The following is a 14514-nucleotide window of genomic DNA, read 5'->3' as shown; positions in this document are numbered from 1 at the left end:
CTCAAAGAATCCTAACAAGTTTGTCAAACTTTGGTCAGACCTCACTTGGAGTGATAGGAGGCATGTGATTGCAATGGAGAAAATGTGAAGGACATTCAGCAGGGAATGTTGGCCTCAACTGAAAGACTTCAGTCTGGGGAGAGATTGGATTCGTTTCTCCTGGAGTGAAGGAAACATTTTACATACCAAATAGAGGTATAGTGTATAAAATAAGAAGCATAAATTGGGGAGACCATCAGAATATTTTCCCCTTGGTAGGTGTGTCAAGAACAAGTGGAAAAGATTTAAGATGAGAAGAAATAATTTTAAAGGGATTGGAGAAGTTTTTTTTCAGCATACACAGGAAGTGGTTGACATTTCAAATTCATGGCTACATGATGTCATGGAACCAGATCTAATCAATACATTTAAGAAGCATCTGCAAAGGCAAGCAGAACAATAATGATCTATCAGAAGCTCATGGGATTAGGGAAATAGATCAAAAAGGACAACGTGAATGGTTTAGACAACTCTTTGACTGAATCTAAGACTTCATTGAGAATGGACAGCAAGAGGAAATAAAGGCATTTTTATGAAGTCAGTTCTGAAAGTTGGGTCACAAAGATTGGAGGGGGAGGAAAGAGTTAAAATGCAAGCAAAACAGAAGTTGCTATGATTGCATGGTATCAAGTAACATTCCAATTCATAATTGTAATTACAATAATTATTACATTTATAAATATCTTATAAATATCAACACTATAAATAATTAATTCTATGATTTTATGCATATAAATAGTTGACGGATTATTGTAGATCCACTGTTTTGTATAAAGGAGAAGCAATGTAGTACATAGCATGAGTAAGAATTAGTGCACCATTCCACAGGAGCACGATTACAGTGTGGCCCATCAGACCTCACTGCCCTACCTTCCCCATCTATCCCTCAATTAGTGGAGGGGGAGTCCTTCCCATCCCAACCAGGAAAAGGAATGAGAAGAAAACAGCCTGAGCACTGGCCACTGTGTCATGAAAAACCCCTAAACCCCTGATGTATGCCTTATACCTTTTTTCTGAGTGTCTTGGATGTCGTGTGTAACCGTGGTTGGTTGTGTTAAGTGTTAAATGTTGAGGGTGGGTGGTGGAGGGAGGCGGACGAAAATAGCTTGAACTCCACAGAAAACTTTGTGTAGAACTGATAATTGTAAATTGTAGTCATTCCTGATACTGTTAATATTGACTTTGATAATGTTGATAACTGTTTAAGTTTGGAAAAATCATAAATAAAATATTCAAAAAAAATGAATTAATGTGCCACGTACATGACAATTGATACATTCTTGTATCAGACATTGAAAATGGCTGTGATTCACCACAGTTCATTAAATTGTGTGTGTTACTGGCTCTGCCTCTGTTATTTGCCTCTGGAAGTCGCATCACTTATGAGCAAATAGACACTGTAAACCCCAATAGATTACTGGAAAACTAGCAGACTGCTTCAAGGATATGGTAGTGGTAGAGCTGTGAAGTATAAATCTGTTCTCAACTCTTAGGAATAGAATTTTCTTTGGCTTGGCTTCGCGGACGAAGATTTATGGAGGGGGTAAAAAGTCCACGTCAGCTGCAGGCTCGTTTGTGGCTGACAAGTCCGATGCGGGACAGGCAGAGACGGTTCCAGCGGCTGCAGGGGAAAATTGGTTGGTTGGGGTTGGGTGTTGGGTTTTTCCTCCTTTGCCTTTTGTCAGTGAGGTGGGCTCTGCGGACTTCATCAAAGGAGGTTGCTGCCCGCCAAACTGTGAGGCGCCAAGATGCACGGTTTGAGGCGATATCAGCCCACTGGCGGTGGTCAATGTGGCAGGCACCAAGAGATTTCTTTAGGCAGTCCTTGTACCTTTTCTTTGGTGCACCTCTGTCACGGTGGCCAGTGGAGAGCTCGCCATATAACACGATCTTGGGAAGGCGATGGTCCTCCATTCTGGAGACGTGACCCATCCAGCGCAGCTGGATCTTCAGCAGCGTGGACTCGATGCTGTCGACCTCTGCCATCTCGAGTACTTCGACGTTAGGGATGAAAGCGCTCCAATGGATGTTGAGGATGGAGCGGAGACAACGCTGGTGGAAGCGTTCTAGGAGCCGTAGGTGATGCCGGTAGAGGACCCATGATTCGGAGCCGAACAGGAGTGTGGGTATGACAACGGCTCTGTATACGCTTATCTTTGTGAGGTTTTTCAGTTGGTTGTTTTTCCAGACTCTTTTGTGTAGTCTTCCAAAGGCACTATTTGCCTTGGCGAGTCTGTTGTCTATCTCATTGTCGATCCTTGCATCTGATGAAATGGTGCAGCCGAGATAGGTAAACTGGTTGACCGTTTTGAGTTTTGTGTGCCCGATGGAGATGTGGGGGGGCTGGTAGTCATGGTGGGGAGCTGGCTGATGGAGGACCTCAGTTTTCTTCAGGCTGACTTCCAGGCCAAACATTTTGGCAGTTTCCGCAAAGCAGGATGTCAACCGCTGAAGAGCTGGCTCTGAATGGGCAACTAAAGCGGCATCGTCTGCAAAGAGTAGTTCACGGACAAGTTTCTCTTGTGTCTTGGTGTGAGCTTGCAGGCGCCTCAGATTGAAGAGACTGCCATCCGTGCGGTACCGGATGTAAACAGCGTCTTCATTGTTGGGGTCTTTCATGGCTTGGTTCAGCATCATGCTGAAGAAGATTGAAAAGAGGGTTGGTGCGAGAACACAGCCTTGCTTCACGCCATTGTTAATGGAGAAGGGTTCAGAGAGCTCATTGCTGTATCTGACCCGACCTTGTTGGTTTTCGTGCAGTTGGATAATCATGTTGAGGAACTTTGGGGGACATCCGATGCGCTCTAGTATTTGCCAAAGCCCTTTCCTGCTCACGGTGTCGAAGGCTTTGGTGAGGTCAACAAAGGTGATGTAGAGTCCTTTGTTTTGTTCTCTGCACTTTTCTTGGAGCTGTCTGAGGGCAAAGACCATGTCAGTAGTAGTGCTTTGGACAACTATCTCATATTGCTGCCACACAAAAAGAAAATGGCAATTCAAAGTCAAACAAACTAGGTCCAGATCAGTGAAGTCATCCTCCAAAACCATGTACAGTTCTCCTCCATTGAAGCCAACAATCTTCCTTCTAACCACTGACGTGACACTATATAGGAGCACAAGGATAAGTGGAGACATACAGAAGAAAGGCATGAAGGGAAATACGAGGGAAGTTCTTCTTCTTGCTGAGAGATGTTGTCACCTCTCGGAGAGTCTCAAACTTCAGCAGCGGGACCATGGCTTATATTACCCAAGCACCTATTCCCAGCACAGTAAGAAAGATAAGCGAGCAAGCTAACATGCCTAGGCTTCTATCGAATAAAGTATTTTTCAGCTTATCACTTTGAATACAATGGTTTATTTTGCATCAAGGCTCGGTCTCTGCCTGAAAGACTGTGACCAAAACAAGCAGGAAGATTAAATGTTCTTGGTACACAGATGTCTTTTTGTCAGATAACTGCATCTCTGGGCCCCATGGTGGAATTTAGCTTATGTCTGCTGAGTCTCAAGCAGGTTACTGATTCTCAGCCTCCAATACAAAGGGAAGGGTCTGACCGGCTGAAGTAGGCTGCAGAGGATTTGTAGCCACAACAACACCAAGGCTACTCCAGGAGTTGTGAGTGTGAGGAAAGCTACACCAACAAGCAGTCAAAGATCTCTCCAGAGCTGCTGAAAAAGGTAGTCAGTGGCTCTGGATGAGGAGAAAGGATTCCATCTTGGCCCTCAGGTAAGTGAATGGAATTTGAGGGTGAAACCGGGACGTGGGGATTCACTGCTGAACCCTCTGGAGGTGTCATAGAAAACATAGAAAATAGGTGTAGGAGTAGGCCATTTGGCCCTTCAACCCTACACCGCCATTCATTTTGATCATCCACTCACTACCACATTGGTACCTAATGTCGTGGGTCTATCAGCAAAACAATGAGGAAGGAGGGCATCCACTTGATAACCCAGAAGATTCCACCACTCACTTGGCTACCCCGCAGAGTATCAGGAGAGCAATAAGGGATAGTAACATCTAGTCCTACATAACATAGCTATAACGCACTGGTGAGGCCTTGCTTGGAGTATGGGGTACAGTTTTGGGCTCCTTATTTAAGAAAGGATGTGCTGGCACTCAAGAAGGTTCAGAGAATGTTGATAAGAATGATTCCTGCATTGAAGAGATTAGATACTAGTAACATTTGACGGCCTTTGAACTGTATTCCTTTGAGTTCAAAAGAATGAGGGGGAACCTTATCAAAGCATTTGAATGTTGAGAGGCTTGGACAGAGTAGATGTGGCAATTTGTTTCCTGTGGTAAGGAAATCTAGGAAAAGAGGGCACTTCAAGATTGAAGGGTGCCCATTAAAACAAAGATGCGGAGGAATTTCTTTTGCCAAAGAGTGGTGAACCTCTAGAATTTGCTATCACGGTGGCTCTGGAGGCCAAATTGTTGGTATTTAAGGCAGAGATTGATATGTATCTAAATAATCAGTGTATCAAGGACATGGGGAGAAGGCAGGGGAGTGAGGCTGAATGGGGAGAATAGATCAGCTCATGATGGAATTGCGGAGTGGCATATCTTATGGTCTTTTCTTGATCCCATTCCCAAATTTCCTTCCTCATTAAGTGTCAATTCACTCTGATTTCCAATTAGCCCCCTTCCCCATCATCTGGAGATCTCAATCCTCTCTCCAAACATCCCTCAACGAGGTCCTGAACTCTCTTTCCCCACAGTCACCATCTTCTCTGCAACATACGCAAGGTGGTTGATGTACTTGCCTTCACGGGTAACATCATAGAATACAAAAGTTGGAATGTTAAGTCTCCACTTTACAAAACATTGGCCAGAGCGCAGTTGCAGTATTGCACACAATTCTGATTGCAACACAATAGGAAGGATGTGATTGCATTGGAGAGAGTGTAGAGTATATTCAGCAGATTGTCGTCTAGATTCAGTTCTGGGGAGAGGTTGGATAGATCAAGTTTATTGTTCCTGGAGCAAAAGAAACAAAATTATTTATCTAATAGAGGTACATAATATTCTGCAAAGGGTAAATTGGAAAGATAGTCAAAATGTTTTCCCATGATCAGGTATCTCAGGCAAGAGGGAATAGATATTTTTTAAACAGGCCCTCCTGGCCCACACACACCAATTAACCTACAATCTCCAAACATCTTTGAATGCTGAGAAAAGTTTTAATGAGGATTTGGAGAAGTGTTTGCCATTTGGCATTCACTGCCAAACAACATAGAGGAGTCAGATTCAATCAATACCTTTGAGAAATGCTTAGACAGGCACTTAAATAGGCAAGGCATGGAAGGATTAAGGATCTACATGGGCAAATGGGATGAGTAAAGATGAACAAAACGTAAAATGGATGAGTGAAGTGCCCATTTCTTTATTGAACATCTGTCTGACAGAATCAAATACTTTATTACTCTGAGAGCAGACCATAGGAAAAAAAAAATGTCTTCATGAAGTCAGGTGTGAAAGCTGGAACACAATGATGGCAAACAAAATAAATGTTGTTGTAATTGAATTCATGGTACCCAGAAACATATCAATCATAATCCATGGAATGTAGCACAGCACAGGCTCAACCACCCAAATGTCTGTGAGAAACAATGCAAATCTGCTTCCTCTTCAACTTCTGGCAACCCAATCGAGACACCTGCCACTCTATAAAAAACTTACCCTGCACATCTCCATTAAACTTGCTCCTCTCCTCTAGTATGTGACATTTTACCATGGGGAAAAAATTCTGACTGGTTCCTATAATGTTATAAACTTTTCTAAAGTCACCCCTCAGTCTCCAACACTCTGGAGAAAACAATCCATCTCATTGGAGCTTACAAACTCCAATCAGGTAAATTACTTCTGTATTCTTTCCAAAACCTCCACATCCTTCCTGTAATGGGATGACCAAAATTGTACACAATACTCCACGTGATCCTCATCGAAGTTTTATAGCATCACGACATTTCCTTACTTTTGTATTCAATGCCTCTCCCTAATAAAACCAAGCACATCATACACTTTCATTAATAGCCTATCCACTTGTGTGGCCACTTTTAATGAGATGTGAACTTGGACCCCAGATCCCTATGCACATCAATGCTTTTAAGAGTCCTGCCATTAACTGGATATATTCCCCTTGCATTTGATCACCCAAAGTGCAATTTATCTGCCATTTGTCTGCCCATATCTTCATGTAATCTAAATCCCTTTATATTCTTTGATAGCTTTCTGCATTGTCCACAGCTCCACCAGTCTTAATGTCATCTGTACATTTTCTAACTCATCCACTTACATTTTTCATCCAGGTCATATATAAATATATATATATATATATATCTTTTCTTTGGCTTGGCTTCGCGGACGAAGATTTATGGAGGGGGTAAAAAGTCCACGTCAGCTGCAGGCTCGTTTGTGGCTGACCAGTCCGATGCGGGACAGGAAGACACGATTGCAGCGGTTGCAAGGGAAAATTGGTTGGTTGGGGTTGGGTGTTGGGTTTTTCCTCCTTTGCCTTTTGTCAGTGAGGTGGGCTCTGCGGTCTTCTTCAAAGGAGGCTGCTGCCCGCCAAACTGTGAGGCGCCAAGATGCACGGTTTGAGGCGTTATCAGCCCACTGGCGGTGGTCAATGTGGCAGGCACCAAGAGATTTCTTTAGGCAGTCCTTGTACCTTTTCTTTGGTGCACCTCTGTCACGGTGGCCAGTGGAGAGCTCGCCATATAATACGATCTTGGGAAGGCGATGGTCCTCCATTCTGGAGACGTGACCCATCCAGCGCAGCTGGATCTTCAGCAGCGTGGACTCGATGCTGTCGACCTCTGCCATCTCGAGTACCTCGACGTTAGGGGTGTGAGCGCTCCAATGGATGTTGAGGATGGAGCGGAGACAACGCTGGTGGAAGCGTTCTAGGAGCCGTAGGTGGTGCCGGTAGAGGACCCATGATTCGGAGCCGAACAGGAGTGTGGGTATGACAACGGCTCTGTATACGCTTATCTTTGTGAGGTTTTTCAGTTGGTTGTTTTTCCAGACTCTTTTGTGTAGTCTTCCAAAGGCGCTATTTGCCTTGGCGAGTCTGTTGTCTATCTCATTGTCGATCCTTGCATCTGATGAAATGGTGCAGCCGAGATAGGTAAACTGGTTGACCGTTTTGAGTTTTGTGTGCCCGATGGAGATGTGGGGGGGCTGGTAGTCATGGTGGGGAGCTGGCTGATGGAGGACCTCAGTTTTCTTCAGGCTGACTTCCAGGCCAAACATTTTGGCAGTTTCCGCAAAGCAGACGTCAAGCGCTGAAGAGCTGGCTCTGAATGGGCAACTAAAGCGGCATCATCTGCAAAGAGTAGTTCACGGACAAGTTTCTCTTGTGTCTTGGTGTGAGCTTGCAGGCGCCTCAGATTGAAGAGACTGCCATCCGTGCGGTACCGGATGTAAACAGCGTCTTCATTGTTGGGGTCTTTCATGGCTTGGTTCAGCATCATGCTGAAGAAGATTGAAAAGAGGGTTGGTGCGAGAACACAGCCTTGCTTCACGCCATTGTTAATGGAGAAGGGTTCAGAGAGCTCATTGCTGTATCTGACCCGACCTTGTTGGTTTTCGTGCAGTTGGATAATCATGTTGAGGAACTTTGGGGGACATCCGATGCGCTCTAGTATTTGCCAAAGCCCTTTCCTGCTCACGGTGTCGAAGGCTTTGGTGAGGTCAACAAAGGTGATGTAGAGTCCTTTGTTTTGTTCTCTGCACTTTTCTTGGAGCTGTCTGAGGGCAAAGACCATGTCAGTGGTTCCTCTGTTTGCGCGAAAGCCGCACTGTGATTCTGGGAGAATATTCTCGGCGAGAATATAAATATATATATATATATATATATATGTAATCAATAGAGATCAAACAACACTGATCTCTGCAGAACATCACTGGTCCGACGAGAAAAGCATCATTATCCTCTGCTTTCTATGGACATTTTCTGGGTCAGCCTACCATGAGGGACCTTGTCAAGTGCCTGTTTACTAAAGTCCATGTAGTCAACATCCACCACCCTGTCTTCATTCCTCACTTCCTCATAAAGCAATCAAATTGCTAAGACATGACTGCCACTCACAAACCCATGTTCGCTGCCCCAATCTGACCATGCTTTTCCCTATGTATCCAAATCCTATCCCTAAGTATCCTCTGCATTACATTCCTTTCCATTGATGTAAGGCTCATTAGCCTAAAATTTCTGACATTATCATTTTTTTCTGCCTCAGGGGAACATTATTTTGTATTTAACAAGGGTCATTTTTGATAATATATTGTACTAGTATTGAATACCTGCACTAATGGCATAATTGTAGCTGATATATAAACAGGAATATGGCATTGAGATTTCTGTGAATAATTTGGTGTTTAGAACAAGAAATACAATGTGGTGATCAACTACAGAAGGGAATGTGAAGCCATGTGTGCATGAAGCCAGTTTAGAGAAGAGACCCTGATGTTAAGAATAGCTCTTGTAAACAATTAATTAAGTTAATGAATGGTTCAATGTATATATCTTTGTAAATATTGCATAAATTGTATGATTTCATAACTGTAAATATTAGTTAAACAATACATTTTAAATAGCTGATTACATTGCTTCTCCTTTATAAAATGCACAAGTGCATATAATGTAGATGGTGGTATACCAATTACATTGCAGTCCTTAGTAATGGTTCAAAGTCACCTGATTTTATGTCTCTATTATTTGCCTTTAGAAGTGGCATCATTCATGAACACACAGTAACTATACATGCCAGTGAGTTACAGGTCTGCTAAGGGCCTGCTTTAGGGGTATAGGAATGATGGTGAGGCACAAGTCTCATTCTCTCCTCATAAAAGAACATACATGGCCCCATCTTTCATGCCACAGCCAACTAGCACATATTATCTCAATCTTTTCTCCAAACCCTGCAGAAGATCCTTGTGCTCTCTCCTCAAAGCCATAATAAAGGTGTGCAGCATCTTTCAGCTGCTCCTGTCAAGAAAGATATCAGAGACAGCACCTCTAGGCTGAGGAATAACTTCTTCCCACGGGCAATGAGAACAGTGAACAACCAAAAGGACTGCTCACATTAACCATCCAAACTCTCAAAGTGATTAAACAATATTTATTTATTTGTATAGATAACATACTTGTCCTGCAAATGTATTGCTTGTCTGTATGTGTGTTATGTCTGGTTGTGTGCCTGCATGTTTTACACCGAGGACCGGAAAATGCTGTTTTATCAGGGTGTACTTGTACAATTACATGTCCATAAACTTCGCTTCACTAATATTCTCTGCAATATGCATAATCTCTAACCCATCCTCCACCATCACTACAGACTGCCTAATTTCATCAAATACATTCCAGTGCCACCCCTTGTGTTCCCTGCTTCCTACAACCTCTTCCAACCTCCACAACACTTTTGCCTCCCTTCCTTTATGATCTTGATTCTGTGTGATGGAGAGATCATGTTGAAAAAATTGACCATGCCCCACTCATGGGCGACCATTCCAGCCTCGATGCTATTTATTGTCCAAGACAAAATAGCCCAAGGTCTAAATCTGTCTACAAATGTAGTTTGGGTAACAAATCAGAATATAATTACCCATTGGGCCTTTGTTGGGTATTTAAAGCAGCTCTATTTTAATGAATGATGCTGAAACAAGCCATGAAAGACCTCAACAATGAAGACGCTGTTTACATCAGGTACCGCACAGATGGCAGTCTCTTCAATCTGAGGCGCCTGCAAGCTCACACCAAGACACAAGAGCAACTTGTCCATGAACTACTCTTTGCAGACGATGCCGCTTTAGTTGCCCATTCAGAGCCAGCTCTCCAGTGCATGACGTCCTGTTTTGTGGAAACTGCCAAAACTGGAAGTCAGTCTGAAGAAAACTGAGGTCCTCCAACAGCCAGCTCCCCACCATGACCACCAGCCCCCCCACATCTCCATTGGGCACACTGAACTCAAAACGGTCAACCAGTTTACCTACCTCGGCTGCACAATTTCATCTGATGCCAGGATCGAAAGAGATAGACAACAGACTCGCCAAGGCAAATAGCGCCTTTGGAAGACTACACAAAAGAGTCTGGAAAAACAACCACCTGAAGAAACACACAAAGATCAGCGTGTACAGAGCCGTTGTCATACCCACGCTCCTGTTTGGCTCCGAATCATGGGTCCTCTACCGGCATCACCTACGGCTCCTAGAACGCTTCCATCAGTGCTGTCTCCGCTCCATCCTCAACATTCATTAGAATGAGTTCATCACCAACCTCGAAGTACTCGAGCTGGCAGAGTCCGCAAGCATCGAATCCACGCTGCTGAAGACCGAACTGCGCTGGGTGGGTCACGTCTCCAGAATGGAGGACCATCGCCTTCCCAAGATCGTGTTCTATGGCGAGCTCTCCACTGGCCACCGAGACAGAGGTGCACCAAAGAAGAGGTACAGGGACTGCTTAAAGAAATCTCTTGGTGCCTGCCACATTGACCACCGCCAGTGGGCTGATCTCGCCTCCAACTGTGCATCTTGGCGCCTCACAGTTCGGCGGGCAGCAACCTCCTTTGAAGAAGACTGCAGAGCCCACCTCACTGACAAAAGAGGAAAAACCCAACACCCAACCCCAACCCACCAATTTTCCCTTGCAACTGCTGCAACCGTGCCTGCCTGTCCCACATCGGACTTGTCAGTCACCAACGAGCCTGCAGCAGACGTGGACATACCCCTCCCTAAATCTTCATCCGCGAAGCCAAGCCAAAGAAAAGAAAGAAGATTTTAATGAACAATAGATTAACAACAAATACATTTCCCCAACAATCTTTCATGCAAGGCCAGCATCTTTTATTTGTACTTAAATATTCCTGAGTGACATTCATAAACTGCACCACCCTTACAGATTTAAATATTTTGTCCTAGAGATGATAGAGCAATAAATTTCCAATTCACAAAGTTGAACTTCAGGTGCCTGCCTCCCTTCTTCTTGTGGTGGAAGTTTTAGGCTTCTGAGTTCCGAACTGCTGCCACAGTAACCTGGAAGTGCACTTTGTAGGCTGCACACACTGCATCCACAGTGCCCCTGAGATGGAGGGAGGATGAGAGGTATTGCCAATCACCCATTCTTTTTGTCCTGGGTGTTGTAAATTGGTTAAGTCAGGTGAAGCAGTACATCCAGGCAAGTGACAAGTATCTAGACACCAGCTTTGTACCTGGAGTGTTTAGAAACCCATTAATTACCCCCCCCCCCTAGAGATTTCTGATTAATGATGACTTTTGGCTTGATGGTTGAAATTCCACTGAATATCATGGGGAGGTGAACTCTCTCTCTCTCTGATCTTGCTACCTACAGACCCATCCTCCATTACACCAACTCCATCTTCAGCAGCAAAGTCCCCCCCCCCCCACTTCTGATCTTACCGCCCACTAATCAAACAGCTGACGACCACCGAAACGAGAGCACCGTCCATCCACTCAGCTTTCAATCAGATAACACGCCCTTGTTGTCGAGCCCCAAGCCGCATCCACGGGCTTCCACCGCAATTCAGATTCCAGCAAGTTTTTCAGTATCTGCGCCACTTGGGAAGGTGGGAATGGGCTTCAACAGGGCATCTCTCAGTTTCAGCCTATCTGCCGATTCCGAACGATGTTCGTTGTCAATCGATTCTTTGTCCCGTCTCTCTTTGAAGCTGCCGTTCATTTGTTCAAAGACTTTGATCAGATTTGGAACTTTCAACCCCGTTTTAAAGTTCCGGGCAGCAAAAGCATATAGGATCGGGTTGATGCAGCTACTGATAAAAGCCAGCGCCCCGACCGCGTCCTTCGTTGCCCTGTAAACCTGGCCCAATCGATCCGCCAAGGCAGCATTCCAGTGCATGGTCGACAGCGAGGTGACCCGAATAAGGTTCACTGCATGGTAGGGCAACCAACAAAGCACAAAGGAGATCACAATACTGGCGATTAATTTGCCCGCTCGACTTTTACTCTGGCAGGTCATCTGTTTTATTCTTTGGGAAATAGCGCTGTAAGAGATGGAGAGTGTGGTGAAGGGGAGCAGAAACCCGACCAAGGCTTCCAGCAGGAGGAAGCCCATCTCCTGTCGAGCGGAGGAGTGCATTCGCTGCAGTGGCCGCCCCTTGGCGTCCAACTTGATTTCAAGGGTCACGTTCGGGACAGCCAGGAGGAAGGACAGCAACAAAATGCAAACGATTACTTTTCTGACCGCTCCTTTCTGCTGCCACTTCTGAATGACGAAGGGCTGGAGCACCCCGACCAGGCGCTCCACGCTCATGGCCGTGATCAGGAACACGCTGGAGTACATGGAGGTAAAGATCAGGTACACCGACAGCTTCCAAAAGACCAGTCCGAAAACCCAGCCGTCGCCCAGGGAGTAAATCCAAAAGGGCAGAGTGACGAGCATCACCAAGTCTGCCACCGCCAGGGTCAAGATGAGCATGAGGGTGGAAGATCGTCGCTTGACGTTCACGAGGATGGTCCAGATCACGATCAAGTTCCCGGGTATTCCAATGACACACGCCAGACCGAGTATCACGCAAGCCACCGCTTTGTCCACGGGCAAAGGAGCAGACAGGCTCCCATTGGAATCGACCGTTGCGTTGGTCAGCAACATTTTGAGGGCGGAGTCGTCCTTGCGGTCATCGGCGAGAGTCCGACGGAAACTTCTTCTATTCCGGCGCAGCCACTCCCCACTCAAACACCTGGGCCGTGGCCATCGGGGTGGATCAGAAACGGGAACTCTCACGGGCGAGCGCCTTTCAGCTCTCAGAGTGAGGGCTGGGGAGTCGGGGCGTGGCACCGCGGCGCTGGGCGGAGCGGGCGAGGTGACCCAAATTCAATCCAAAACTCGAGGAGACGGATCCCAACCACCATCGCAGCAAACAGCGAAATACCCATTAAAAGCAATGAAAGGATTTTGATTTACTGTCACTTTAGCCAACTGATAATCCTTCATTCCTCTTTCCACATTCGGAATTTTCCTTGCAATAACCCCTCGAGCCATTGCTATAAAATGTGCCCAGAATTACTTTCTCCTATTTTACTCATTTCAATTTACACCTGTGAGAGATGAGGAAACTTGACATGAAAACGTGAAAGATGGGGAAACTAGTACAGACACATGGAGGGATGGATTAAACCAGTATGAACATGGAAATTAGGATGCAGGAAGCAGAGTCAGCCTATGTAAGATAAGAACCTTCTAGTCCTTTCGACAGGATCAGTGAGCTCACCCTATGAATGAGATAAGGAGAGGCAAGGGATAATTAGAGGTAGTCTGGGTGAGATAAGGGTCTCCTAGCCCTAGACAGAAGTACCAAGTTCTACATATATAATTAGTAAGCCTTACACAGATTGATCAAGTTATGCCTATTAAATTAGTAAACCCTAGACAGGATTAGCGAACTCTGCATATGAGGTAGCTCTGAGAGTCGGAAAGGTGTGTACGGGGACAAGGGCAAGGTTGTGATGATCATGACACGATGAGACGCCGACAGGATACCCCCCGGTCCTCCAAGTTCACAGAAACTGCACGTAGGCAGGAAGGATTGCCTAATGCCAAACCCATCCAGGAGGCAGAAGAATGTAAGGGGGAGGGTATTCCTATACTGAAATTCACTGTATAAAAGTCGGGTGAGCCCCAGTGTGTGTGTGTATTCCCAGGGAGCACCCAACTTTGCATTGTTGTTATAATAAATGTTCTTTGTTCTCAATTTTTGTCTCGAGCAATTTCTGTTAAGGTACTTCTATTTCTAACACACCCATGCAATCTGTGGTAACAAGAAGACAAAAATCCAAGACAAAGATCATTTTTTAAATTAGACCATCGAAGTCCCCCTTGATCAAATTCCCATGTTAATTTTTCCAATGCTATCTGAGGCATTTTATCCCTCCAAATAAATCTTCTTATACTTTTATTTAAAATTATTGGTACAAAAATGGGTAAAGATTGTATTCACGGAAAGATATTCATCTTCACACAATTAATCCTTCCTATTAAAGAAATTGGCAAATCTTTCCTTCTTAATAAATCTTTTTCAATTTTCCTCAATAAAGGTATGTAGTTTAATTTAATTCTTATCAACATTAATTCCTAAATCTTTAATTGCACCAGCCTGCCATTTAAATTTGGTCCTTTTCTTAATTTGAACCTAGTCTGTCTCGATCATTGGCATCACTTCACTTTTATCAATATTTACTTTGTAACCTGATACTAACCCAACCTATCATTTGCTTTTTGTAATGAGCTTTCAGGGTTTGTAAGATATAATATTACATCATCTGCAAAAAGACTAATCTTGTGTTCTTATCATGTCTCCTAAAGCCCTCAATCTTATTATCACTTCTAATCACCAAAAAGGTTCTACAGTTAATGCAAATTTTAAAAAAGGAGATAATGAACATCCTTGTCTAGATGATCCTTCCAACAAAAAGGATTTTGATATTTGTCTATTTGTAATCACTTTAGC

General features: G+C 44.5%; 2 protein-coding genes across 9 annotated transcripts in view; both read right to left on the bottom strand.

Moving 5' to 3' along the window:
• Positions 1 to 14514, bottom strand: part of LOC138744816 (leukotriene B4 receptor 1-like) — a 110100-nt gene that overhangs the window by 87590 nt on the left and 7996 nt on the right. The window lies entirely within an intron of this gene.
• LOC138743974 (leukotriene B4 receptor 1-like) lies at positions 10855 to 13044 on the bottom strand. The gene has a single exon (XM_069899523.1). The coding sequence runs from the start codon at positions 12657 to 12659 to the stop codon at positions 11574 to 11576; it is 1086 nt and encodes a 361-aa protein (XP_069755624.1). The 5' UTR covers positions 12660 to 13044; the 3' UTR covers positions 10855 to 11573.

The sequence above is a fragment of the Narcine bancroftii genome, chromosome 10, assembly GCF_036971445.1.
Source record: "Narcine bancroftii isolate sNarBan1 chromosome 10, sNarBan1.hap1, whole genome shotgun sequence".
In the NCBI taxonomy this organism is placed as follows: domain Eukaryota; kingdom Metazoa; phylum Chordata; class Chondrichthyes; order Torpediniformes; family Narcinidae; genus Narcine; species Narcine bancroftii.
This window is presented reverse-complemented; position numbering and strand designations above follow the sequence as displayed.

Excerpts from the sequence above, each read along its gene's own strand:
- LOC138743974 (XM_069899523.1), bottom strand. The coding sequence starts at position 12,659 with ATGTTGCTGACCAACGCAACGGTCGATTCCAATGGGAGCCTGTCTGCT.